This window comes from Mollisia scopiformis, assembly GCF_001500285.1.
Source record: "Mollisia scopiformis unplaced genomic scaffold LY89scaffold_21, whole genome shotgun sequence".
Classification (NCBI taxonomy): Eukaryota; Fungi; Ascomycota; class Leotiomycetes; order Helotiales; family Mollisiaceae; genus Mollisia; species Mollisia scopiformis.
The window spans coordinates 923,638-946,495 of record NW_017263601.1 but is presented as its reverse complement, the minus strand read 5'-3'; the positions used below and the strand labels follow the sequence as shown (position 1 = coordinate 946,495).

The following is a 22,858-nucleotide window of genomic DNA, read 5'->3' as shown; positions in this document are numbered from 1 at the left end:
GGAAGTCTTGTGCGTTTAAGAAATAATTTTGGCGGGGTTGACTCACGATTGAATCCTGACATCTAAGGCATAAAATTTAAGACTCATCTTCAAACTGCTTCTGTCTCTCCTTGAATCTCGTTCTCCTTCCTAGTGGGAATAATTTTTTAATCCATCCATTGAAGTAAGAAATAACCATTCCAACCGTTTATTACAACATTTTACAATCCAAGCTTGTTTTCTTCATTTGGTATTCTTCTCAAAGCTGTCCTCATGCCATCAACGCAGCCACACCGAGACCTCCCATCACAACCCCAAGCATGACTGACAGATCCGTGTTCTTTCCCCCTCCACTAGGCGTTGAAGTTGCCGCAACGCCACTAGAAGTACTAGAGCTTTTGCTGGTGGTCGCAGCTGATACTGAAGTTCCTGTCGAAGTCGGCATCGTGGTCTCGACACTGAGACCTGGCACGGACGCCGATAACGAACTTAAACTCGAGACCGGCATCGAAGTCACGCTTCCGCTCCCAGATGTAGATGAAGAGGTAGAGGTAGATGCAGATCCAGATCCAGAAGTCATTGTTGTAAGAACACCGCCTTGCAAAGCTGCTGGTGCAGAAGCTTGTTTTCCCGAAGCATTCTCGACGTAGTCCGAGACAGTCTGTCCAGATGGTGGATTTACGACTCCAACCATACCATCCATACAATGAGCTTCGAGAGAACAATAGAACCAGATTGGGTCTGTTGAATTTATAGTGACGATGAACGTCATATCCTGATCAACGTCAGTCTCGTCATTCGGCGAATTAAGAGGGTGCATACTCCAACGAGATCTCCCTTGATATAACCCGAGAAGAAAGCATCAGTAGCTGGTTCACACGGGCTCGAAAATGGTCCAGACACAACACTATGACCTCCCGATCCACTGTAGAAGTGGAAGTTCAGACTGTTCCTTGTTAGCTATCATTCTCAATCCACAGATGAAGATTACGCACGTGTCACCGACAGCAGCAGTGAGTGTATCCGGCGCAAACGACAAACTCGCCCCCTTGCCAACATCGATATCATGGACCACAGCAATAACAGCCGTCGCCAACACAAGAACGTTTGCTAGGAAGCGAAACATCGCTTCTTGCAGATGAGGTAGTTTGAGATAAATATTGTGTTCGAGAGAATCAGGGTTCAGGTGACACCCCGGAATATATAACCCCGCCTCATCCGCACCACAGAAACCTTACCTGCCTAAGGTTACCTGTGCAAAGTGATATCACAGTCAGCCACAGACGAACCAGTCACCAAACAACATTCACTTCACAGCGTCAGCAGCATTCCAGTTCATACGAAGCAAGTATCCAGGTATTTCTATATCCGTCATCGTTGTCGGGACATTCGAGATCCATTCCTCGTTCCCTCAAGCCCGGGTCCGGGATCGACCAATCCAGAGCTCCCAAGAGCGTCGTACAAACGGTGAAAAAGCACACAGCCTCCTCCACGCAGATCAATCACAAATCGGAATGATCGGATTGCGACGTACACCGCATCCAGCAGAGAAAGGAATGAGCATTATTCCGTCTGCAACATCTCATGCTACCGAGAAAATTGAGAACGTGTCTCGGCTCCTGTCGATCCGGGGAAGACCTATCACGTGCAAAAAACATCCACGGCTGGGATTGGACGTGTTCCTATCGGAACCGGTAGACTATTGGGATCTTGCAGTTCACGATCGGGAAGCCGGTGCATAGGGCGAAGAAGTCGACGTGCAACAGAAGCCGCGGACTTCGACGTGGCGATGTATGTGGCTTGCCGTGCGAACGGGAGTGAGTTCTCAGTAGTTGGTATGACGGGAAGGCGCGGGAAGCAGTGTATCCATCTCAAGATAAGAGCACGATAAGTCAGAGCAGTGTGTGTGGATGGTGAGTTTTAATCAAGTGATGATGATGATGATGATGATGGGATATATTGCTTTGTTTTGCAGGATGCTGCTATGCTGCTATGCTAAGTCATCATCAATGAGAAGAGAGCCCAAACGCCACATCCGATCCGGGGGTCAAGATCTACGCAGAAGAAGCAGAAGCAGGCTGGACGAGTTCTCGACGGTGGAACGTCGTGTTGAAATTCAGTTGGCGAACAAACCATGCGTTATGCAACGTCCAGTCCTTCGATGGGTCTTCGAGACGAACCTATTGGATCATCAGCCTCCTTTATACTTAGGAAGGAAATAAGTATACGTACCTCGAATCTCCTCAACACAGTAGGAACCAACTTATAAATCTCCAACAAACTAATATTCTTCCCAATACACGTCCTGGCCCCCATCCCAAACTGCAACATCGTCCCCGTCATCTCCTTAATCCTTTTCTCCTCCTCCTCCCTCCCCTTCCCCTCATCAACCAACCACCGTTCCGGCCTAAACACCTCGACATCCTCCCCGAAAATCTCCTTATTCCGATGCAGAACCCAAGCCGAACACCCCACAATCGTGCCTCCCTTGACAAAATGCCCCGCGATCTCCGCCCCCTGCGGCGGCACAATCCTCTCCATCGGCAGGCCCGGCGCGGGATGCAAGCGGAACGCTTCCTTGATACACGCATCCAGGTACGGCAAATTCTGGCTCTCGCTCCACGTCACCAATCCATGCTGCGTATCCTTAAAAAACCCCTCCTTCGCCTTGGCATCGAGCTCTTCGTTCAATCTTGCCATGCACCGCTGGTTCTTCAACAGGTAGTAGAACACGGCGCTCAGGGAGATGGCCGTCGTTTCGCTGCCGGCGAACGCCATGCTGACGGCCATCGTCATGACGAGGGAGTCGGTCATGAATTCCGGGCGGTCGGTCTTCGCTTGCACGAACTTGGAGAGGAGGTCTGGTTGCGACATGGGCTTGACGGGCTCGGTGGACGGGAGGACCGAGGACTTGTCTTTGCTGGTTTTGGATTTGGGGTAGCGTTCCGCCATGCGGTCTTGGGCGAAGCGGGCGACGGGCATGGTGGCGTCGATGAGGCCGTATTTGGAGAGCATGAGGTAGATGGGGTTTTTGAGGAGGAGGAGGTCGAGGATGGGGATTTGTCCGATCTGGGAGTTTTTTGTTAGGAGAGGTTTTGCGGAGATGGGGGAAGGGGAGGGGGACTTACAGGTGCAACGTAGTCGAAGAGACTGGCGATGTAGCTGATGATTCCGTCTACATCTTTGTTGTCTTCTAAGAATCCGTGGCGTTTCGAGTAGGTCATTTCTCCAATGACATCGAATGCGTAGAACTGGAGCCATCGGGAGAAGTTACACGCGGCGCCTGTTTTGGCGTAGAGGTTTTCTGTTTGGGCGAGGAAGAGCTCGGTGGTGGAATCTACGAATGGCTCGTATTGGATCAGGGTTGACATGGAAAAGGCGCTGTTGACGGATCTTCGGAGCTGGGCGTGGAATGCTTCGGAAGTGGTGCTGAAGAGTGATGGGAGACGATGGCCTCCTGCAACGGATTGTTGGACAGGGTAGAATTCGGACTTTGCTGTTAGCATTCATTCATCTGTTTTGGGGATATTACAGACCTTCACAAATCCCTTGTTGAGTCCATAAATGGTCTTCAAAGCTTTCGGGTCCGCAAATGAGAGATCATTGGGTCCTAATCGTACAACATCTCCATGCTTCTCGTGTAACTTGATGTGCTCAACTTCTGGTCGTCGCTTGTACACAATCCAGAATCTCCACCAGTCCGTGAATGCTGCCAACCATGGTCCTGGATATTTATGCAGACCATGATTATACTTGTTGCTGAATGCGTATGCCACAATTGCAACGCCAAGGACTACTCCCCAATGTCGTATCAACACCTCCACTAACGACTCTGAAGCCATGATTGCTTTCTCAGAATTAGAGAGAAATGCTGTTTCTCACGACACGTATTTTGGAATCGTTGACTCTTGACTCGTGGAATTGAAGTGTCGGCAAAGCAATAAGATTATGTGCGTAAGCAGCGGCCGTCCTGACTCAACAGTGAGCACTTGCGCGAGAAGAAGAAAAGAGCAATCCAGGGACGGTCGTCGTTTTTAGCTCAATACCCCTCCAAAGCCCTCTGTACTTTGGCGGGACACGAATATATTAAAGAGCCAAGAAGAGGGTGTCCCGCAGCGGCACAGCATCGTTCACGGCGGGAAGCATTCATCCAGCCTCCACATCCACATCCACATCCACAATCCACACAGCGTGACACAACACAACGTAGCTCAGAAGGGAAGGGCAAAAAAACACGACCAACAGAGCAACAGGAAACGCATCTGATACTTTGGGCCAGCACGGGCTTGGCTGCCCTCCCCGAAGGCACGAACGAGCGTATAAGAGAGCTGCCGACAATTTCTAGGTGGTGCAGCACGCTCACCTCACCACGCAACGACGCGGCACGCGGAGAAAAGTTTCTAACGTCCATAGTACGGGACATGTTCCCTGAGGTAAGTGACGCAAAGGCCCATCTGCTTACTCCGGCTTGACAAGGGCATCGCTCCTCCAAACGTGGTCCAGAGGGGGGTCTAAACGCCATGAGGAAGTAGCGTCCGCTGTCACTGGGCTGCTCGACCAGAAACCCAAAAGATGCGGCAGATGAACTCGGAGATGGAACCCAGATTTGGGGATCCGAAGCAGCATCAGACCAAAGGGATGCTCACCAGAATAGAAAACTTGGCGTGGTGGGAGGGATGTGGATGACCCCGCCTGCGTGCGTGCAGGCTTCGAGGGGAATCTGGGATGGTGGAAGGGAAGGGTGAGAAAGAGAGAGGGAGAGAGAGAGAGTGGGAAAGTCTCGCGTCGCTGTGCCGAAGACACCGGAACCCCGCCATTTGTGGCTGCTTCTGTGGCGTCTGGCAGTGTTGTGATAGGGCGGATATATCCATGTCTCTCAGGGATAATGATTGTTATGCAGGCATCATCAATAATGCATACGATCTGGTGGGTGGGCGTTGTCTGGATTGTTGCGCTCTGGCGGGCCAGGTGCATGAAGGATGATGCGGGATTGAAGTCGAGGAGGAGGTTCTCGGATGGGGAGGGATGTCGTTGTGGGGATTTTGGGGCTTTCGTCTCATCAAGCACGCATCACGGGACATGGAATTCTTCTCACTCGGCAAAATTCGGCAGTTCGAGTCTCGACACTTGCCGAACGAACTCTCTCATCTCACCAAGACAACGCAAGACATACCTACCTTAAGGGGCGTTACACTTTTGATCGGATTGATCCTCCCGCATTGATTCGACGCCTCCGACTCGACGTTAATACGATACTCACCTTCACGGCAGTTGTAACTCGAGCTGATCTTTGTCGACCAGAGTTTCTGCTTGTGTTTCGTTGCGAGGTCGAGAGCGAGAGCGAGAGCGAGCGAGGTCCGATAAAATGGACTCGGATTTCCCCCCAACCCAACCTAAGGGGAGACGGACACACACGGCACGATCCAACACCCAAGATCTCACAGTTGGCCTAGCCTAGGTCTAGAGTCCAGATTGACTTTGACCACGGGCATTTGACCAGAGCCACTGAAGAGTCGGGAATGTGGGGTTGGGAACCCCATCGTGTGGGACGAGACGAGTACCAAGATCTTCGTGTGACGGCGTCGATTAATGATTGGAATAGCTTGACTCTCAGCTTTCTCCGGAACGCGAACATGTTTCGGGCTCGGAGTTTTTGATGTTGACATTTGTGATCTAGTTGATTATGGATGATTGAGTGAGCAGGACTAACGGCTTGTGCCGTGTCTTTACGGTAGCAGATTTCGGCTATTGTGAGAAGAGTCCCAACAGGTCCCAAAGGGTGGAGAGAAAAAGGAGGTCCACGTGATCCGCTCGCTGTTCTTACTTTTCTTGTGGCCTTCTGATTACAGACTTTCCAACATTGGACAGTTCCAATTAATATTCAGAGCTCTCATAAGAGCGCTCAAAACCACATGCCACTTGACTTCGCATGTCGTAGGTCTCCTGGACGGAGGTGAGGAATCAATTGCAGGTTGCAAAGGAACTGATTCTCTATCTAGGAGCTGCAGCTAGAAGTAGTGAAGAGAAGGTGAGAAGTACTTTTTTCCTCACAACAGAACCATGCAATCCTGTCTCTAGACATGTGAGACTCCAGTAAGTATATCAAATTCGAGCAACCGATTCCTCTGTAAGAGTTACCCCCCTCCTCTCCTCCATCTCAAACATCTCCCCACCAACAGACTCCTGCGCAACAAAGATATCCTCACTACCCTGCTGCCCTTCATGCACCTCCCTAAGATGTTCCTGGACCTGTCTCACAAGGTCATCAGCCTCTTGATGACCAATATTAGCCTTCATCTTATGCCTAACATATATCTTCAAAACCGGGACCCTCAACAAGAACCCCAGAATCTTCGTCTTCAACGGCAACGGCCCCCAGCGTTCCTCATACAGCAAACTGCCAACCAACAAGATGATGAACAACCAATAGACATTGTACACAATCACCGAGCCATACGTAGCCGTATTCTGCCACCCCAACAGCGCATTAAAGACATCCCACCCGCGGCCCGTCTCAGGATTACAGCAATCGACATGCCACACCGTCTGCCTTACATCGTAGGATCCCGGCCCATCACCTGCCTCCGCGACATCGCTGCCGACTTTCTTCTGGAAGTGCTGGTATTGGAGACTCCACACGGATTTGGAGAGCATGCCAGCGGCGATCAGGTACAGGAAGCTGGTTGAGATGATCAGGAAGATTTGGATCGAGAGCCGGTTGCCGCCTTTGTACATGAGGAAGCCGATGGCGACGGCGGCGAGGAGGCCAGCGAGGAAGGGGAGCGGGTAGGATGAGGCGGGGGAGCCGAGGGAGACGCCGCCGACGAAGACGACGCATTCGACTCCTTCTCTCACGACTGTCATGAGAGGGACGACAAACATGACCTGTACGATTATCAGAGCCAGAATTCTTGCAAGTGTAGAATCGAGAGTTGCAACGAGACGTTAACTTCAAGTCATTCGGAATGAGACGATGGTCCAAAGGTATCGAGAAACCCACATATCTCGCGGCCCAACTGCCCAACCATGCCCACACCCCCTTCTTCCTCTTCTGATCCACCAGAGCCTTAGAAATCTTAACCCTCCACTTCTCCTGCGACTTATTGAGTCTCAGAAACCCCAAGCCCATAATGGTAATAAAGAAGGTCGCAATAGCATAAAAAATGCCCTCCCAGAGATCCTCAGCCTTGGCCCACAGGTTTTTGCCGAAACGATGGAAGATGACGGCGAAAGTAACGCCAATGATGATGGAGAGCACGATTCCGGCGACGACTCCCGCCCATAGTTGCTTGACGATGCGACAGTGGATACGGCGGTCTTGACCCGGTTGCCCTAGGCTTTGCTTGAGGAGGGAGAGGAGGGTCGAGATGATTATGATGGCTTCGATGCATTCGCGGAAGACGATGAAGAAGATTGTTAGGGCGAAATACTTGTGCATTCCGGATGCTATGTTTTCTTGATTAGGATCGCAACAGTGATGGTTTGCTTGAAGGGGTTGAGGGGATCTTACAGGAAGTTATGACTGATGAAGAGTTTGTTTATTGCGCTTGATAGCTAGATTGACGAGGTATCGAGACTGGAATATGGAAAGATGAGGCAGGATGCTCGGCCAGATGTGGTTGTCAATGGAAAAGAAAAGTCATAAAGAAGGAAGAAGTCGGAAAGATAGAAAATCTGTCTACAGTAACGCTAGGTAGGGAGTCATAATCGATGCTACGTTCCCATAAAGTCCACTAACCTTGAACACCTTCGGAGTTAGTGAACAAATTTGGTTTCGGAAGCAATGTCGATGCATATAAAATGAAGGTAACAACGCTTATCCTTCTTCTTTAAATTTTGACAACTGCGAATTCCACTGCACTTAGTCCCCACAGAAGAAATTGATTCCAATTGCCTCTCCTTTATTCTAAGAAAGCTAATTGAGACATTCACGCCTATCCAAAACACTCTCCTCTACGGCATCATTCGTCATGAATCTTCAAACACTCATCAGCATACGCAACATTTGCGCTATTGCTCTTTGCCTCTGGGAAAGCAGTGCGAAGACCGTCACTTACGACTTCAACGTCACCTGGGTCACCGCAAATCCCGATGGATTGGCCGAGCGGAAAGTGATTGGGATTAATGGCCACTGGCCACTTCCTATCATCGAGGTCGACAAGAACGACCGCCTGGTGGTCAACATGTATAACGGTTTAGGCGACAAAGATACCAGTGTACATTTCCACGGCATGTATCAGAATGGCACCAATAGCATGGACGGCCTGAGTATGGTCACGCAATGCCCTGTCCCGCCTGGCTCGAGCATCACTTACAACTTCACGGTTCCGCAGAATGGCACGTATTGGTATCATTGCCACACTGACTACTGCTATCCTGATGGTTATCGTCAAGCCCTGATTGTCAATGATGCGAATGCCTATTTTTACGATCAGTACGACGAACAGTTCACGATTACTTTGAGCGACTGGTACCACGAGATGATGACAGAGATTGCACCAGACTTTATCTCTCCATACAACCCAGCTGGCGCAGAGCCCATCCCGAACGCCTTCCTTTTCAATGACACTATGAATACAAGCATCCCGGTCCAGCCGGGGAAGACATATTTGGTGCGTCTGATCAACACTTCTGCGTTTGTGGCTCAATACTTCTATATCGAGGATCACACCTTCGACATTGTCGAAATCGATGGCATTTATACCGAGCCAACCCAAGCCAGTACACTCTACATCCACGTTGCTCAGAGATACTCTATTCTCCTAAGAACCAAAAACGCAACCGACCAAAACTACAACATCGTGACCGTTGCCGATCAAGTGCTGCTTGATGTCGTACCAAGCCATCTAGTCCTGAACCACACCAATTGGCTGGAATACAATTCTTCAGCCCCCAAGACCCAAGCGAACGTCACTCTAGATATCGTTAGCGGCCTTCCAGCTTTCGACGACTTCACCCTAGTCCCATACGACAAACAGCCACTTCTCCCAGACCCCGACTACACCATCAATCTGCAAGTAGCCATGCGAGAACTAGCCAACGGTCTCCCATACGCCTTCTTCAACAACATAACCTACACCCGACCCGACGTTCCCACTCTCTACACCGTCCTCTCTTCCGGCGACCTCGCCACCAACGCAGCCATCTACTCACAATACACCAACCCGTTCATCCTCCCCAAGAACGCCGTCGTAGACGTAATCGTCAACAACGCCGACACCGGCTCCCACCCCTTCCACCTCCACGGCCACAACTTCCAAGTCCTCGCCCGCTTCCCCTCCTACGGGCCCTCCTTCTACGCCTACAAATCCCCCACCTCTTCAGGCGTCTCATACGATCCTAACAACCACCCCGCCTTCCCCTCCTTCCCCGCCCGAAGAGATACCCTCGTCATGCCTCCACGGGGCTACTTCGTGATCCGCTTCATAGCCGACAATCCCGGCGTCTGGATGTTCCACTGTCACATCGACTGGCACCTAGAGCAGGGCCTGGCTGCTACATTCATCGAAGCTCCGCTCGAACTCCAGGCTCAGCTTTCGATTCCGGCGGACCATCTCGCGGCGTGCGAGGCGCGCGGTATTAAGACTACTGGCAACGCGGCGGGGAATGTAGAGGATTTTTTGGATTTGAGGGGTGAGAATAAGCAGGCGGGGTTCATTCCGTATGGGAAGTTTACGGCGAAGGGGTATGTGGCGATGGGGGTTTCGGTTTCTTCGGCGTGTGCGGGGATTTTGTGTTTGGCGGTTTATGGGATGTCGGATGGGAAGGGTGGGAAGAAGAGTGGCGGTGGTGGTGGTGAGGAGTCTGGGGAGTTGGAGGGAGGAGTTGTTTCGAGTGGGGAGTGTTCTGGGGGTCATGTTGTTGATGCTGCGGTGGTGGTTTAGAGATTGGTTGGTCCTGTGTGTATAATGTATTGCTGTATTTCTGAATGCTCTGCTATATGATGCCGTGAAGCCGGAGCTCTCGTAACGAGTAGGGAGAAACTGACGTAGTTGTTAAACTTTGAATTTTCAGATGCCGTAGAGAATTGCAAGTGTAATATGAAGAGAGTCGCGCTATGATAAAGTCAAAGAGAGACTTCAGTCTCTGCATAAATTCCGACTTCTTAAACAGGCAAGCCTCGTGAGCAGGTGATCAATGATATTTATCTTCCATTTCTGGAAAGTATCTCTGCATTCCTAGTTGTGGTTTGTGATGTTAATAATATATCCTCTGTTTTGATCGGTTGTTAGCCCATTTCGCGCACTCCGCGCGTTCTGCGCGAAATGCGCATTTTGCGGGATTAGCGCGATCTGTAAATCCAATTTCACTTAAACATAATTTCCAGCTTGACCTGCTTTGACTTATTTATCCTGAACACTTAAAACAGGGTTAGAAATTCTCATAAAACATTAGGTTTTCTAGGAATTCAACTCTTCCTGGCTATGATCCCCAAACTAAACCTACCAATCAACCTATCGACTCACTCTAAGAAGAAACTCATATCAGCCCTCATACGGAGTAACGAAGACCTTCAGAACAGCCAAACTACTAGTCCCAGGACTGAATTCATCGCTCGAGCATACAAAGTCCTTCGCGCTGGCTCCTTCGAATTCAAAGTTGAATTGTTGCACCAGAGTGGCGAGAACCAAATACATTTCGGCCCACGCAAGACTTACATCATATAATTAGCCAGGCTGGAAGATCATCAAATGAAGAGTATATACGATGGAAGGGGTTAGAACTTACTACATGCCAATGCACATCCTAGTTCCTTTCGAGAACGGCGCAAACACCTTGTCCGCCCTCTTCCGCACCTCAAGATCCATCCAACGATCAGGGTCAAAATGTCTTGGGTCCGGATACAACGTCTTGTCCATATGCAAAGTTAAAACGGACATCCCGACAGGTGTACCAGCAGGTATAACCCATTCTTTGTACATAATGTCTCTATCTGGAGCGATGCGTGCCAGGCGTGAAACGACACCGGGACTCATGCGCAGGCCTTCCATCAATACTGAAGTCAGATAGGATAGCTGTTCTAGTCTTCTCCACTCGAATTTATCTGCAGAACCAAGCGTTGCAAGCTCGGTTCGGAGTCGCTGAAGGATGTCGGGCTTGCTGAAAACGTGGTAGATGATTAATCGCAAAGCGGAGGAAGTTGTCTCGAAACCGGCGCTGGTCACGGTGGCTACGTCCCCGGCAACGCGTTCGAAGGACTTGTCTGAGGTAGGCAGGCTGGAGTCCATTATTTCGTGGACTATGGTACGTTGGGCCTTCTCATCTGGGCTAGGTGAGGTTGCGGCTGCCATGAGTTCCTTTGTGTCCTGTTCACTGGTCTATAGCTGCGTATCAGTAGAGAAGAAAACAATTGCACACTGGCTACGGTGACTTACTCTTAACATACTGAGGAAGGCTTTGGTATCGTCGTTTGAAAGTTTCATCGCCCAGTCGAAGGGTATAGCTTTCATTGCGGGACCAAACCAAGTTATATGCTTGGTCATGCGCCAGATGAAACCAAAGCCTGTTGTCGTCATATTCGTCAAGGCGATGTTGAAGTCCTCATGGTCAAGATCATTGTAGCTTTTACCAATCATGAACTCGGTCGACACATCTCTGGTAAAGGCGCTGAGGGCAGCTCCGAGATTGATGGGTTTTCTTGAACCGGAAACCTTGGAAAGCCGGCTACAAAGCTTTTCCAGATTCCGCAGGATTAGTGCTTGTTGGTTAGCTACTTTCGTCTTGGAGAAATAGGCATCCAGTGGCTGCCGCCGGGCTTTATGCAACTCGTGGTTCGCAGTGGATATGATTGAATCTTTTACTCCAAAGGCATCATAAGCCCAGGAGTACTTCTCCCAGCGTCCTTCCTGGCAATATAGCTTCTCGTAGAAGGCCGAGTCTAGGATGTGAAGTTCGTACGGACTGATTCGGATGATTGGGCCTTCGCTCCAAGGTCAGATAGAGCTTGTTCTTGGTATTGAGAAGAGCGATAACACACCATATTTCTTGTGCAGCTCTTGGATTCTGAAGATGTACTGGCCATTCTGGACGATGTCGTAATAAGCTTCATAATATCGAGTTATGGCTGCTACTTTTGGACCTGGGAATTTGGCTAGAGGATGGAGGAACAAACGGTAGAAAATGAGAGTTGTGAAATACACGGTCGCTGACCCCACGATGTACGGCCATGAGAGCAGGAGGGCCGTTAGGATTTCCATGGCTGCTGTGATAGAGGTGGAATAATTCTGCAAAGAAAATCATTGCCCGGCCTTCTTAATCTGCTAATCGTGTCCACTACCTATGGTCGTGGTTTGTTGGTTTTCTCAGGCACTGACCGTGACCCGGTTGCAGACCCCCCTGCCCTTTCTCGGCACCCCCTTATGCAGCCCTTGCGGACCATCCGATAAGCCATCCAACATGCAGGCCTATATGATTGAGTTGGATCGAGTGGAAATAACCCATTTGCGGCTTTTCGAGATGTTGGCAATTGTTTTAACAGGGTCTGGCGATCATGTCTCCATTCCTCCATGCCTATGGGAAAGCTGCAAGAATCAGAGCATTGAGCCACGTGCAGTAATATTAATTTACGTGGTGCTACTTGAACCTTCATGGGCTTCGTAAGGCTGATGGCGTTTCGGAACTTGCTATTCTAGGTGGTAAATGAGCTGCAGAAGGCCCTATTCGTGTCTCATTTGTTGGATTTGAATTAGGCAGATATCATCAAAGCGTGCCGGTATGCCGTTTATGGGGAAATAGATACCGAGCAAACGTGTGTCTTTCTCCTCCTTTCAAACCTTTATCATTTGATGTTCCACTCATGATCACTATTCTTGATCAAGAATATTGAGTCAAAAGGATGGGGGACAACAGCCACAATGCAGAGACCACAGCTGGAACTAACTTTGATCCTTCGTTCTCGACTCTCCAAAAGTCTATGGCCGAAACTCAACGAGAGACTGATTCGGACGCATCGAGGGTGTCAAAGACCCGCCTAGACGGCACCCACGACGAGTATGTCACTGGCCTCAAGCTGGCAATAATTGTTGCTAGTGTGTCTATGGCATGGTTCCTCGTGTTGCTAGACACCATGATAATAGGCACAATAAGTTCTGACCTAGTTGAACAACCAATTCCCTTCGTGAACCTGTACCTGATTGTGACGTAACTTTAGGCAATCCCGCGCATTACAGATCATTTCAAATCCCTCGCAGATGTCGGATGGTACGCTAGTGCTTATCAGTTCGGAAGGTACTTGAACTCTTTCATCGGACTCGATTTACTCAGCGAACAAGTCGCTGATCTATCTTTCAGTGCCGCTCGGCAGCCTTTGACCGGAAAGGTTTACACCCACTTCAAGAACAAAATTCGTGTGTAATCTTTATGCCTGCTACGCGCGCGAGGATAGTTATGATAACAATAGTACTTATAGTGGTCCTTCCTATTCTTTTTTGGAATATTCGAACTCGGATCTTTGCTTTGTGGTGTGTTGTCACGACTCTCTCCTTACCCTGGTAAGGTCACGTGGGTTGGTATGGTGAATGAAGTAAGATAAGGCAATGATATTGTAGTTAGGAAAACTTAATCAAGTTGAGCACGAAGCTCCTATCTAACGGGTGACAACCCAGGGTTATATAGAACCTGAGTGTCGTGGAGTAAAACCCCCTCCTGGAGTTTTACTGTACCTTGGAGTTTTACGGGAGAGTAAAACTCCATCACGTGACCCACCGTGCGGCCTGAGGCCCACTAGTCCCGTGATCGTGACATGTGTCTATCAACTCAATCATACTAACAGTCGGACGTGCTGTTGCCGGAGTTGGTACTGCTGGAGTTATCAATGGAGCCATCACTATAATTTCAAGCTGCGTGCCCTTACGGAAACGTCCAGGTATGTGGCGGAGATTCACTACAATTATGATACGTCTGGCTGATAAGTGTCGATAGCTCTGATCGGACTAACCATAGGAGGTGAGTGTTGTTTTGAGAGGCAGTGCATTATAAATCTTGCGAGATTAACATTGGTGATGCAGTCAACCAGCTTGGCATTGTCCTCGGACAGTTGCTTGGAGGAGTGTTTTCTTCGTTCGTGTCATGGCGATGGTGTATGCGTCCTCCATTCTTGAATTCACCTATGCTATGTGCTAACGGAACGCCTAGGCTTTTACATTAACTTGCCTTTTGGCGCTCTGATGGCCACTTCTCTTACTTTCCTCCGAATTCCCGAGCAAACACCTAAGGCAAGAGCTATAGGCTATGGCCATCTTGCCGAAGCTAACACCACTTTCTCGATTTGCTAGGGTTCTCCCTCTTTGCTCTAGCAGTAATACAGCTACTTCTTGCTCTTCAATACGGAGGGAACCTTTTCGCATGAAACTCCTCACAAGTTATTGGCCTCTTTTGCGGCTCTATTGCAACCTTTATTATCTGGTTATTGTGGAATCGCTATAAGGGAGAGGATGCTTTACTTCCTGTTTCTGTTATTGGTCAGCGAATTTCGGAAAAGGGATGGGCAGGAACCGGTGCTCGATGCAGTTCCAAATACCATGGATGAGGGCTAGGAAGGAGTTTGCCAATACCATCCTTGTATCATATACGTTCATACAAATGTAATTTACTGCGATTCCGAGATCCTGTCGACTTCGTAAATTTCAAATGCTGGTGGGTACACTCTAGTGGAAACCATCTACACGTCATTAAGCTAAAGTTTTAATGTGGCCAAGATCAGTTGAGGTTGAACTCACACCAATTCCATATACGCTTCGGACGGAAGATGCGAATTGCATCAATGCCGCAGCGATTGCGTGGATTTGATGTCCTCACACCGCGGGATGAGATCGTGAAGATTTCCTGGTTGTGACATCATGGAATGGAGGAAAATCCGGCACATCATGTAGGGACTTTACCCTCATTTATCTAAGTAGCATTTCGACTGCGAGAAAAGAAAACACTAAGTCATTCTAAGATTATGTCAGTAGCCGTATTACGTTCAAGCTAATCCATTCCTTTGCTAGCTGCTCGCTAATTAATTGTTCTATGATGCATTCTTTGAGTGACTTAGCGTGCCCGACAAAAGCCACCCATTTAGACTATTTACGGTTATAGATTTTAAAAAGTTGTTAGCTTATTAGTTAGTCACGGTTTTAAGTTCTTTGAAACTATTAAGAATCGTTTACCCTTTTGTTATTAATAAAGCTTAAAAATTATGGAGATTAAAAAAAAATTAAAAGTATTAAATTCTTTAAAACTTTAAAAATTAAAGTTAAAGCTTAAGTTTTGAAACTTAAAACTAAAAATATATCATTAATAGATTTTATTTGCTTTGGCAATTAAAACCGTCTAAAACCATCTAAAACCTAAACAGTCATGGTTATCAGTTTCCCCTAAACCGTACTAGTAAAGTCAGTTACGGTTTAGGGTCAAAAACGGACCAAACCACCCATTGGCGCTGCTTCTGTTAGCGTGTTGGTGAAATTGATGCAATTTCATGTTCAAGTGACTCGTCGATATCTTGCTGCTCTAAATGTCAGACTCTTTTTCAATATCATTTTGTCCGAAGCAATTTTGGATCTAGCTTACAAGACATGGCGCCCATGAACCTCGAGGATGTTTTGAGGCTCGCTGCGAGTGAGGATGAAGAACGCGGCATCACGATATATCCACTCGGAGCACCAGGCAATCTGAAGATATCGTAAGCCGATCTAGAGCTGCAGGCAAAGGAAAATGCCAATATAATTTCTAGATTGCCAAGCTTTGAGGCTAGGTCGATTGTGCTTCTCCACTTTACCGAGCATGTTGATAATATTGTCTGGTTTTGGTCTGTGATACTTGCTGGTGGCATTCCTGCAATGTCACCACCAATCAGTAATATCCCCAGTCAGCGACAAAAGGTACGTATGAATCTGGATCTTTGTATCTTACTGCCAATCGTTCGGCAGGTGCTTGCATGTAGTCTTGCCCATCTAGTTCCGAAACATGAGAACCTTGCTTTTGGAAGCCTTTCGGATTAAGCAGAAACTAATTATTATTGGTCCACAGCATCTTGAACATCTTTTCGGTCTCCTGGATAGTCCTATGTGCATCACGAGACTAGCATTATTGGACCAGTTCGTGGGACAAGATTTACTCAACCCTTACACTGTCGAAAGCCTCTCCTTGATTCAGTCCCATGAAAATGGCAATTCAACAGAGCATCAGAATGCAAGACGAACATCATATCCCAAGGACTTGGCTTCTCTGATGCTTACATCGGGTAGCACTGGGAATGCCAAGGCCGTCTGCTTGGACCAACGTCAAGTTTTGGCCGCCATCGCCGGAAAATCCACTATCCGAGAGATCCCTCGGGAATTCTCAGCATTGAACTGGATAGGTCTCGACCACGTGGGTAGCCTGATTGAGATACATCTTAAAGCAATGTATCTTGGTATTGAACAAGTACACGTCCAAGCTCAAGACGTGATTTCGGATCCTGCGCTTTTCCTGAATCTGATTGGCAGGCACCGTGTCGGAAGAACTTTCGCGCCCAACTTCTTCTTGGCAAAGTTGAGGCTACTGTTAGAAAGTAAAGATGTGGCCAGGCTGGACCAAGACCTTGATCTCAGTTGTCTTCGCCTTTTGATCTCAGGGGGAGAGTCCAATGTTATAGAAACATGTGGAGCACTGGCCACGCTTTTGGGTGATTACGGCGCGCCGCCAAATGTGATTGTTCCAGGCTTTGGGATGACCGAAACCTGCGCAGGGTCTTTCTACAACGTAGACTGCCCATCGTATGATATACAAAATGGGTACCAGTTTGCCTCTCTTGGCCGCTGCATGCCAGGCCTTCAGATGCGCGTTACAGTTCCAGGAAGTAAAGCTGAGCTGCCAACAATAGCTTCTACCAATGAACCAGGCCTCCTTGAGCTTCGTGGATCAGTCCTATTCAGGGGATATCTCAATAATACATCTGCAACAAACCTAGCTTTTAGCCCTGATGGCTGGTTCAAAACAGGTGACCAAGCATTTCTCGACTCCGCTGGCAACCTCAACATCGTTGGACGAAACAATGAAAGCATCAATATAAATGGTGTCAAGCACCTCCCAAACGAGCTCGAGACGGCCATCGAAGAGTCTTCACTCGAGGGTATCACGCAGAATCATACCGTGTGCTTCTCCTTCCGCCCACCAAGGGCTCAAACAGAGCAAATATTTATAGTTTATCTGCCATCTTTTGATCCCGACAACATCGCTGCTAGGATTTCAACTCGTGACGCGATCATACAAGTCACGTTCTTTCAGACTGGGTCACGACCTTGTGTGCTGCCGTTAAACAGCTTATTTCTGCAAAAGTCGACGCTAGGCAAACTTTCTCGTTTCAAAATCCGTGCTGCACTTGAGCGCGGCGACTACAAGATGTGCGAGGACTTTGATAGGGCTCAGATAATGGATTACAACTCATCCAACATGAGTCAACCTGCTCATGAAACTGAACGCCTTCTCCGGGAAGAATTTTGCGAAGAGCTAGGTCTTTCCCAAGAATGCTCCGGTGTAAACACGCCTATCTTCGATATGGGTGTGAGCTCAATACATCTGATTCGACTGAAGAAAAGGCTCCAGATGCGTCTGTCCATCCCGGAAATTCCGATTCTGACAATGATGAGAAATTTGACGATACGATCATTATCAGCAGCTCTGAAAAATCTCAACAAAGCGGAAGAATACAACTCTGTTGTGATACTTCAACCAAATGGCCACAAAGCTCCAATATGGCTCTTTCATCCAGGTGTTGGAGAAATACTTGTTTTTCTGAATCTCGCGAAATTCCTCCCAGACCGTCCAGTTTACGCTCTTCGTGCTCGAGGCTTCGAAGCAGGCGAGACGTATTTCGCGAATATCCAAGAAGCAGTAACAATATACCATGCAGCTATAAAGACCAAACAACGAACTGGCCCTTATGCCCTCGCTGGTTATTCTTATGGCACCATGCTCGCATTTGAGACGGCAAAGCTGTTAGAAACCAACGACGACCGAGTAGCCTTCCTGGGCTGTATGAATTTGCCTCCACACATCAAATTTAGAATGCAACAGCTCGACTGGATAGAATGTCTCCTCCACCTTTCATACTTTCTCGGTCTTATCACTGCCGAGCATGGCGAGATGATGGCGCCGCGACTTCGAGGACATTCCAAAGAACAAGCGGTCAATTATATCCGCGAAGTCGCAAATCCAGACCGCCTACTCGAACTTGCTCTCAGCGCGGATGCACTTGCAAATTGGGCCGACCTAGCATATGGTCTCCAGAGTATGGCGAGAGAGTATGAACCTTCAGGAGCAGTAGCCGTGATCGATGTATTTTTTGCAGAGCCGTTAAAGATTGTGGCTTCCAGTAAAGAAGCTTGGGTCAAAGGTTGGCTGAGTAAGTGGGCAGACTTCTGTGATTCGGAGCCGAGGTTTCATGAGGTCATGGGTGAACATTATACGATGATTGGGGAAACCCATATTTCGAGCTTTCAAATAGTTTTCCGAGAAGCTTTGAAAACACGAAAGTTATAGATTTGACAAATATATACAGCAGCCGGTGATAGTCTGATCCACCAGGTCGAACCCAAGTATCTTGAAGCCGGCTAATCTTCGGCTGCAGCGCAAATTCGAGGTCCCCGCGCAGGTGATTCATGATCACGTGAATCTCTGCATATCGATCAATGTCCAGTCTCTTTTCTCTCTTCTTATTCCGATTCTTGCGAACAGTTTTGATAAATCTCTCTCATTAAAGGCCGCAAGTTTGAAGAAGTTCTTGGATTCGGATCGGGTCGACGGCCGGCCTGGTATTTCGCACCTGATGTCAGCCCTAAAACTTGGGAAAGGGACCCGTTTCCGTTCGCGTTCGTGTTGCGCAACTCTCACCAGCCTATCATACATCGAGCCTCGTACTTTCCAGGTATTTCGAACCAGCCGCATTTACAGTTGCAAGAGTTGATTGAGCTCTTCAGCTAGTCTCAAATATCTGGAAGTATTGAGTGATAATTCCCGACGGCCCCATCTTACCGTTTCTCCCGTGTCCTTCTGTCTTCTGTCTTCAATATAAAGATAGCTATTAGACAGCCATTAGACACCAGTGCTCTCCGAACATCCTCAATGGCGACCCCACCACCCAACCTCGAGTTCTCACAACTCAGCAAAGCCGTCTCGCTCTACACCCCTCCCTCAGAACCAAGCACCCCCAACCCAGACACTGACCCAACAACAATCATCATCTGTCAATGGATGGGCGCGTCCCCCCGCTCTCGAGGCCTAAACACCATCTACCACCAACATCATTCCTTATTTCCCCACGCTCGAATCATCACCATCCGCTCGCTCCCCGAATTCTTCATGATCACCAGCACCACCTCACGACTAGCAATGATCAAGCCCGCCATCGCAGCCATCGAAGCTGATCCCGTCGCCGGGCCCAGGATACTGGTTCATCTATTCAGCAACGGCGGCTCGCTGGAATTCGTAGACGTCTGCACGCTTTACAAGAAAGCTACAGGTCAAATTCTACCCGTGAAAGCTATAGTGCTGGATAGTTCGCCCGGACAGCCGACACTGATGGAGGGCTGGACCGCGATGAGTATCTCGTTGCCGAAGGGGTTGATGTGGTACCCTGGCGCGGCGGTCATTATTACGCTTTTGGGCATTACTTCTATTAGCAAGAATGTTTTCGGGATAGAGAATATTATCGAGAAGACGAGGAGGTGGCTGAATGATTGGACGACGGTGGATAAGAGGGCAAAGAGACTGTATGTTTATAGTGAGAATGATAAGTTGGTGGGGTGGAGGGATGTGGAGAGGCATGCTGAGGAGGCGAGGAGGGAGGGCGTGGATGTGAGTTTGTTGAGGGAGACGGAGACGCCGCATGTGCAGCATGCGTTTAAGGATTCGGAGAGGTATTGGTTGAGGGTTAAGGAGCTTTGGGATAGTGTTAGAGGGTGAGTGGGATGTTGTGAAGTTACTTCATCAGAGTCTAGATATGATTGCGTATAGACTGTTTTCGTTGCGAGCCTATTGTCTGTCTTTTGCCCCTCGGCAACTGTACTGGCTTATTTTCACACATCTCAATAACCAGAAGATATATCCTGTACAATTCGAACGTTTTCCTTGCTTACTCAATTCCTCTTAGTTATTTCAATGATCAATGATATCGAAGCTCTAGTTGAGTAGCAAGTGCTCCTTGAACGCGAAGTTTGAGAAAGCCCCATCTGCTGCCCAATGGGTAACAAGGTTCTCGCCTACCTAACTCAAGATTTTTGGCTCCTTCCCTTATTCCTCACATTGTATTGTACTAATCTTTATACTCTGTCTTTGGAGAATTGGATTGCTGCGGATGTATTTTTAGCTTTGGACATGAGAGGGAATTGCGGAAGTTTTGACGAAAAAACATAATTTCAAGTATTTGTTTGCATCGAGTAGTTATTCCTTTGAAGGTCAAGAGCGAGATGTCGAACTGATCTGGACTTGCTACCCGTATGCATGGTGTTTTTATCTTGAAAGGAGATTCGGAGAATAAGAAAAGAGAGGGGGTGTCAAATAGAGAGCTTGTGATTGGAGTTCGGAAGTCTGGTCAAGTAGTTGTCTCTGGCCTCACAATTCTCGACTTTCTTCACTTCCTATTCAATGCGCTCCTCTTTATCGCCGTCTATACCCCTGTCTCAAACAGTATTACCACAACATCTCCTAATCTCCTAATCAGATATTCAACATCCTTGCCCCATCAATCTCCGATCCGCATTCCGAGACATAAAATCCGATTCCCGAGCTGCGTACCCAAGTACTGTACCGGCATGCACGCATCCCTCCTTCTCCACAACCTCGCCTCGACTCGCTTCAACTCACCTCTCGTCTCCAATCCAACAAACCCAAGAACCAAGAAAAAAGGGCCCATCTCATCTCACGTCCCACTCAAAAACCTTCACCTCGCCGACCAAGCCCCAGATAAAAAAACCCCCCAAAAAGCTTATCACACTGCGCCGTCACCCATCATTATCAATCTCTTACAGCGCGGCGCATGCGCACGACAGACACATCGCCGACCTCGTGGATCGCGCTATTCGCCGCTGAACAAAAGCCACGCTCGCACGTCATTTTTCGCGGCGAGGATGCGGGCCGCCGACTAAGGTTACGCTGGCTGGTTGAGGCGGGAGTGACACAAGAACGGCGACCACGCGGTGCGGGTGGAGGAACATAAATTTTTTTGGGGCTTCTTCTTGTTGTGTCTCGGATGGGATGCCGAGGACGTGATGGACGATATATTTTTTGGCGTTTCGGGGTTTTATAATGAATGGGATTGTTTGCTCGCTCTTGTGCGCGAGAGAGATTTCGGTGACTGGATTGTCTGTCTTCTCGGGTTTGTCGCTCGTTTCGTTTACGTCGCGCTTGCCAAGTGAATATCTTTCTAAAGTGAATCTAGATCGTTGCAAACATGGACCTTCAGCTTCAGATCTGATCCACTGCACGCGTCTGGCAGGTACGAATAATATCCCACGATGTCATCGCCCTTTCGATCTTTCGGTATCATCTATCGCTCTTCATCACCACAACAACAACAACACCGTGAAGGCAAGAGCAAACACGAAACCATGGCACCAACACCAATCCTCAACTCCCTCGCAGCAGGCGCTGTATTCGGCGCCGCCTTGACGGCAGCGGGCGTATACTCCCCCTCCGTCATAGTAGGACAAATGCAACTTTCCGACTTCCACATGCTGAAAGCGTTCCTAGCGGCCAGCGCCAGCAGCGCGTACGTCTTCCTTCCTTCTCTCCTCCCTTCTTTCCCACAAGAACTAACCAAGAAACAGGATAGCAATAATAATCAGCCAACGTCTCCAGCTCACCAACTGCAAGCCCCGCACCCCCAATACGCTGAACCTCTTCTCGCCCTACGACGGCAACATCCTCGGCGGCGGCCTCCTCGGTATCGGTATGGCTCTCTCGGGCGCCTGTCCAGGGACTCTGCTCCCTCAGATCGCGACCGGCGTCCGGTCCGGTCCGTTCGTTCTCCTCGGTGGTATCTTAGGCGGGATCCTCTTCTCTGGGTACGGGAAACGGTATCTGGGCATGGTGTCGGATGGGGAAACGATAGCCAAGCCAACGGTGTATCAGAAAATGGGAGGAGATCGGACGAATGCCGTGGCAGTGTATGAGGTGATGTGTTTGAGCGGTATTGAAGCAGTGAGGAAGTTTTATCCTGAGAAAGTGGGTGTGTTGTTGCCTGCTGCTGTGGGGGGACTGTGGATTGGGTTTAGTCAGTTTATGAGTTTGTTCTTGACCGGGTCTACGTTGGGGGTATCGACTGCGTACGAACAGTTAGGAGATCTGTATTGGTGGCTCTCAGGCCGAGTACTCGAGGGGAAGAAAGGGCCTATGCCATCGATTCGAGGGACAGTGTTCGCGGCTGGGACGATGATTGGGGCTTTGGTATTGTCGATGCTCATAGAGATCCCCAGTCCGAACGAGAATATCGAAGTCAGCGCCGCAAGAGCGGTGATGGGAGGGATACTGCTAGTTGTGGGTGCGAGATTCGCGGGGGGTTGTACGAGTGGGCATGGGATTAGTGGGATGTCGCAGTTATCGGTGGCGAGTATCTTGACGTCCGCGTCGATGTTTGCGGGTGGGATTGCGTTCAATGGTTTGTTGCGTGCTTTTTAGCGGCTTCGTTCCTGTGTAGATGATCATTGTAGCGAATCTTTAGAATGAGTACCGAAATGGGAAGGCAAAAGCTGTGTCCTTTCAGTAGCAGGTCGATTTACAGCGGGTTGTATAGTACATGACACTCAGCAGCATAGCATGGAAACAGAAACGCAAGCAAGAACTAAATAGAAGGACGATGCATAGACCTCAGATTCAAAACTTAAAGTAAAGTTAGAGTTGTCCCTGCCGAAACTAGGAA

The 22,858-nt window shown here is 48.8% G+C and overlaps 11 protein-coding genes across 11 annotated transcripts; 6 read left to right on the top strand and 5 right to left on the bottom strand.

Moving 5' to 3' along the window:
- Positions 1 to 156: 156 nt before the first annotated feature.
- On the bottom strand, positions 157 to 1,299 carry LY89DRAFT_210729 (uncharacterized protein). Its single transcript, XM_018205868.1, has 3 exons — positions 975 to 1,299; positions 802 to 925; positions 157 to 754 (listed from the first exon to the last, which is right to left on the bottom strand). The coding sequence occupies exons 1-3, from the start codon at positions 1,103 to 1,105 to the stop codon at positions 251 to 253; spliced, it is 759 nt and encodes a 252-aa protein (XP_018066954.1). The 5' UTR covers positions 1,106 to 1,299; the 3' UTR covers positions 157 to 250.
- Positions 1,300 to 2,033: 734 nt separating this feature from the next.
- LY89DRAFT_699801 (cytochrome P450) lies at positions 2,034 to 3,821 on the bottom strand (the record flags this gene model as incomplete). Its single annotated transcript, XM_018217083.1, has 4 exons — positions 2,034 to 2,159; positions 2,212 to 3,048; positions 3,108 to 3,470; positions 3,516 to 3,821. 4 exons carry the CDS (start codon positions 3,819 to 3,821, stop codon positions 2,034 to 2,036), a joined length of 1,632 nt encoding a protein of 543 aa, XP_018066953.1.
- Positions 3,822 to 3,872: 51 nt separating this feature from the next.
- LY89DRAFT_210803 (uncharacterized protein) lies at positions 3,873 to 4,733 on the bottom strand. The gene is made up of 2 exons (XM_018205870.1): positions 4,626 to 4,733; positions 3,873 to 4,523 (listed from the first exon to the last, which is right to left on the bottom strand). The coding sequence occupies exon 2, from the start codon at positions 4,499 to 4,501 to the stop codon at positions 4,019 to 4,021; it is 483 nt and encodes a 160-aa protein (XP_018066952.1). The 5' UTR covers positions 4,502 to 4,523; positions 4,626 to 4,733; the 3' UTR covers positions 3,873 to 4,018.
- Positions 4,734 to 6,081: 1,348 nt separating this feature from the next.
- Positions 6,082 to 7,680, bottom strand: LY89DRAFT_785917 (high-affinity iron transporter; the record flags this gene model as incomplete). The annotated part of the gene is made up of 2 exons (XM_018222935.1): positions 6,980 to 7,680; positions 6,082 to 6,864 (listed from the first exon to the last, which is right to left on the bottom strand). The coding sequence occupies exons 1-2, from the start codon at positions 7,415 to 7,417 to the stop codon at positions 6,082 to 6,084; spliced, it is 1,221 nt and encodes a 406-aa protein (XP_018066951.1). The 5' UTR covers positions 7,418 to 7,680.
- A 269-nt stretch (positions 7,681 to 7,949) lies between these two features.
- Positions 7,950 to 9,971, top strand: LY89DRAFT_709712 (putative ferrooxidoreductase Fet3; the record flags this gene model as incomplete). The annotated part of the gene is made up of 2 exons (XM_018217778.1): positions 7,950 to 9,774; positions 9,934 to 9,971. The coding sequence occupies 2 exons, from the start codon at positions 7,950 to 7,952 to the stop codon at positions 9,969 to 9,971; spliced, it is 1,863 nt and encodes a 620-aa protein (XP_018066950.1).
- A 390-nt stretch (positions 9,972 to 10,361) lies between these two features.
- LY89DRAFT_623778 (cytochrome P450) lies at positions 10,362 to 12,251 on the bottom strand. Its single transcript, XM_018211033.1, has 4 exons — positions 11,957 to 12,251; positions 11,355 to 11,899; positions 10,708 to 11,297; positions 10,362 to 10,632 (listed from the first exon to the last, which is right to left on the bottom strand). The coding sequence occupies exons 1-4, from the start codon at positions 12,174 to 12,176 to the stop codon at positions 10,464 to 10,466; spliced, it is 1,524 nt and encodes a 507-aa protein (XP_018066949.1). The 5' UTR covers positions 12,177 to 12,251; the 3' UTR covers positions 10,362 to 10,463.
- Positions 12,252 to 12,814: 563 nt separating this feature from the next.
- Positions 12,815 to 14,550, top strand: LY89DRAFT_785914 (uncharacterized protein; the record flags this gene model as incomplete). The annotated part of the gene is made up of 5 exons (XM_018222934.1): positions 12,815 to 13,007; positions 13,751 to 13,843; positions 13,900 to 13,923; positions 13,986 to 14,057; positions 14,113 to 14,550. The coding sequence occupies 5 exons, from the start codon at positions 12,815 to 12,817 to the stop codon at positions 14,250 to 14,252; spliced, it is 522 nt and encodes a 173-aa protein (XP_018066948.1). The 3' UTR covers positions 14,253 to 14,550.
- Positions 14,551 to 15,536: 986 nt separating this feature from the next.
- On the top strand, positions 15,537 to 18,483 carry LY89DRAFT_785913 (putative non-ribosomal peptide synthase-like protein; the record flags this gene model as incomplete). Its single annotated transcript, XM_018222933.1, has 3 exons — positions 15,537 to 15,643; positions 15,695 to 15,842; positions 15,991 to 18,483. 3 exons carry the CDS (start codon positions 15,537 to 15,539, stop codon positions 18,481 to 18,483), a joined length of 2,748 nt encoding a protein of 915 aa, XP_018066947.1.
- A 184-nt stretch (positions 18,484 to 18,667) lies between these two features.
- LY89DRAFT_688243 (uncharacterized protein) lies at positions 18,668 to 20,051 on the top strand. The gene has a single exon (XM_018215668.1). It carries the CDS (start codon positions 19,066 to 19,068, stop codon positions 19,903 to 19,905), a length of 840 nt encoding a protein of 279 aa, XP_018066946.1. The 5' UTR covers positions 18,668 to 19,065; the 3' UTR covers positions 19,906 to 20,051.
- Positions 20,052 to 20,172: 121 nt separating this feature from the next.
- Positions 20,173 to 21,259, top strand: LY89DRAFT_210669 (uncharacterized protein). The gene has a single exon (XM_018205867.1). It carries the CDS (start codon positions 20,439 to 20,441, stop codon positions 21,084 to 21,086), a length of 648 nt encoding a protein of 215 aa, XP_018066945.1. The 5' UTR covers positions 20,173 to 20,438; the 3' UTR covers positions 21,087 to 21,259.
- A 289-nt stretch (positions 21,260 to 21,548) lies between these two features.
- Positions 21,549 to 22,617, top strand: LY89DRAFT_593131 (YeeE/YedE family protein; the record flags this gene model as incomplete). The annotated part of the gene is made up of 2 exons (XM_018209733.1): positions 21,549 to 21,709; positions 21,768 to 22,617. 2 exons carry the CDS (start codon positions 21,549 to 21,551, stop codon positions 22,615 to 22,617), a joined length of 1,011 nt encoding a protein of 336 aa, XP_018066944.1.
- Positions 22,618 to 22,858: the final 241 nt, after the last annotated feature.

Coding starts and splice junctions, on each gene's coding strand:
- LY89DRAFT_210729 (XM_018205868.1), bottom strand. CDS start 1,105: ATGTTTCGCTTCCTAGCAAACGTTCTTGTGTTGGCGACGGCTGTTATT. Junction 926..974: donor ACTGCTGCTGTCGGTGACAC/GTGCGTAATCTT, acceptor AACAAGGAACAG/TCTGAACTTCCACTTCTACA. Junction 755..801: donor TCAAGGGAGATCTCGTTGGA/GTATGCACCCTC, acceptor GACGTTGATCAG/GATATGACGTTCATCGTCAC.
- LY89DRAFT_210803 (XM_018205870.1), bottom strand. CDS start 4,501: ATGGCGTTTAGACCCCCCTCTGGACCACGTTTGGAGGAGCGATGCCCT.
- LY89DRAFT_623778 (XM_018211033.1), bottom strand. CDS start 12,176: ATGGAAATCCTAACGGCCCTCCTGCTCTCATGGCCGTACATCGTGGGG. Junction 11,298..11,354: donor CCTTCCTCAGTATGTTAAGA/GTAAGTCACCGT, acceptor ACGCAGCTATAG/ACCAGTGAACAGGACACAAA. Junction 10,633..10,707: donor AGGATGTGCATTGGCATGTA/GTAAGTTCTAAC, acceptor ATATGATGTAAG/TCTTGCGTGGGCCGAAATGT.
- LY89DRAFT_688243 (XM_018215668.1), top strand. CDS start 19,066: ATGGCGACCCCACCACCCAACCTCGAGTTCTCACAACTCAGCAAAGCC.
- LY89DRAFT_210669 (XM_018205867.1), top strand. CDS start 20,439: ATGCATGGTGTTTTTATCTTGAAAGGAGATTCGGAGAATAAGAAAAGA.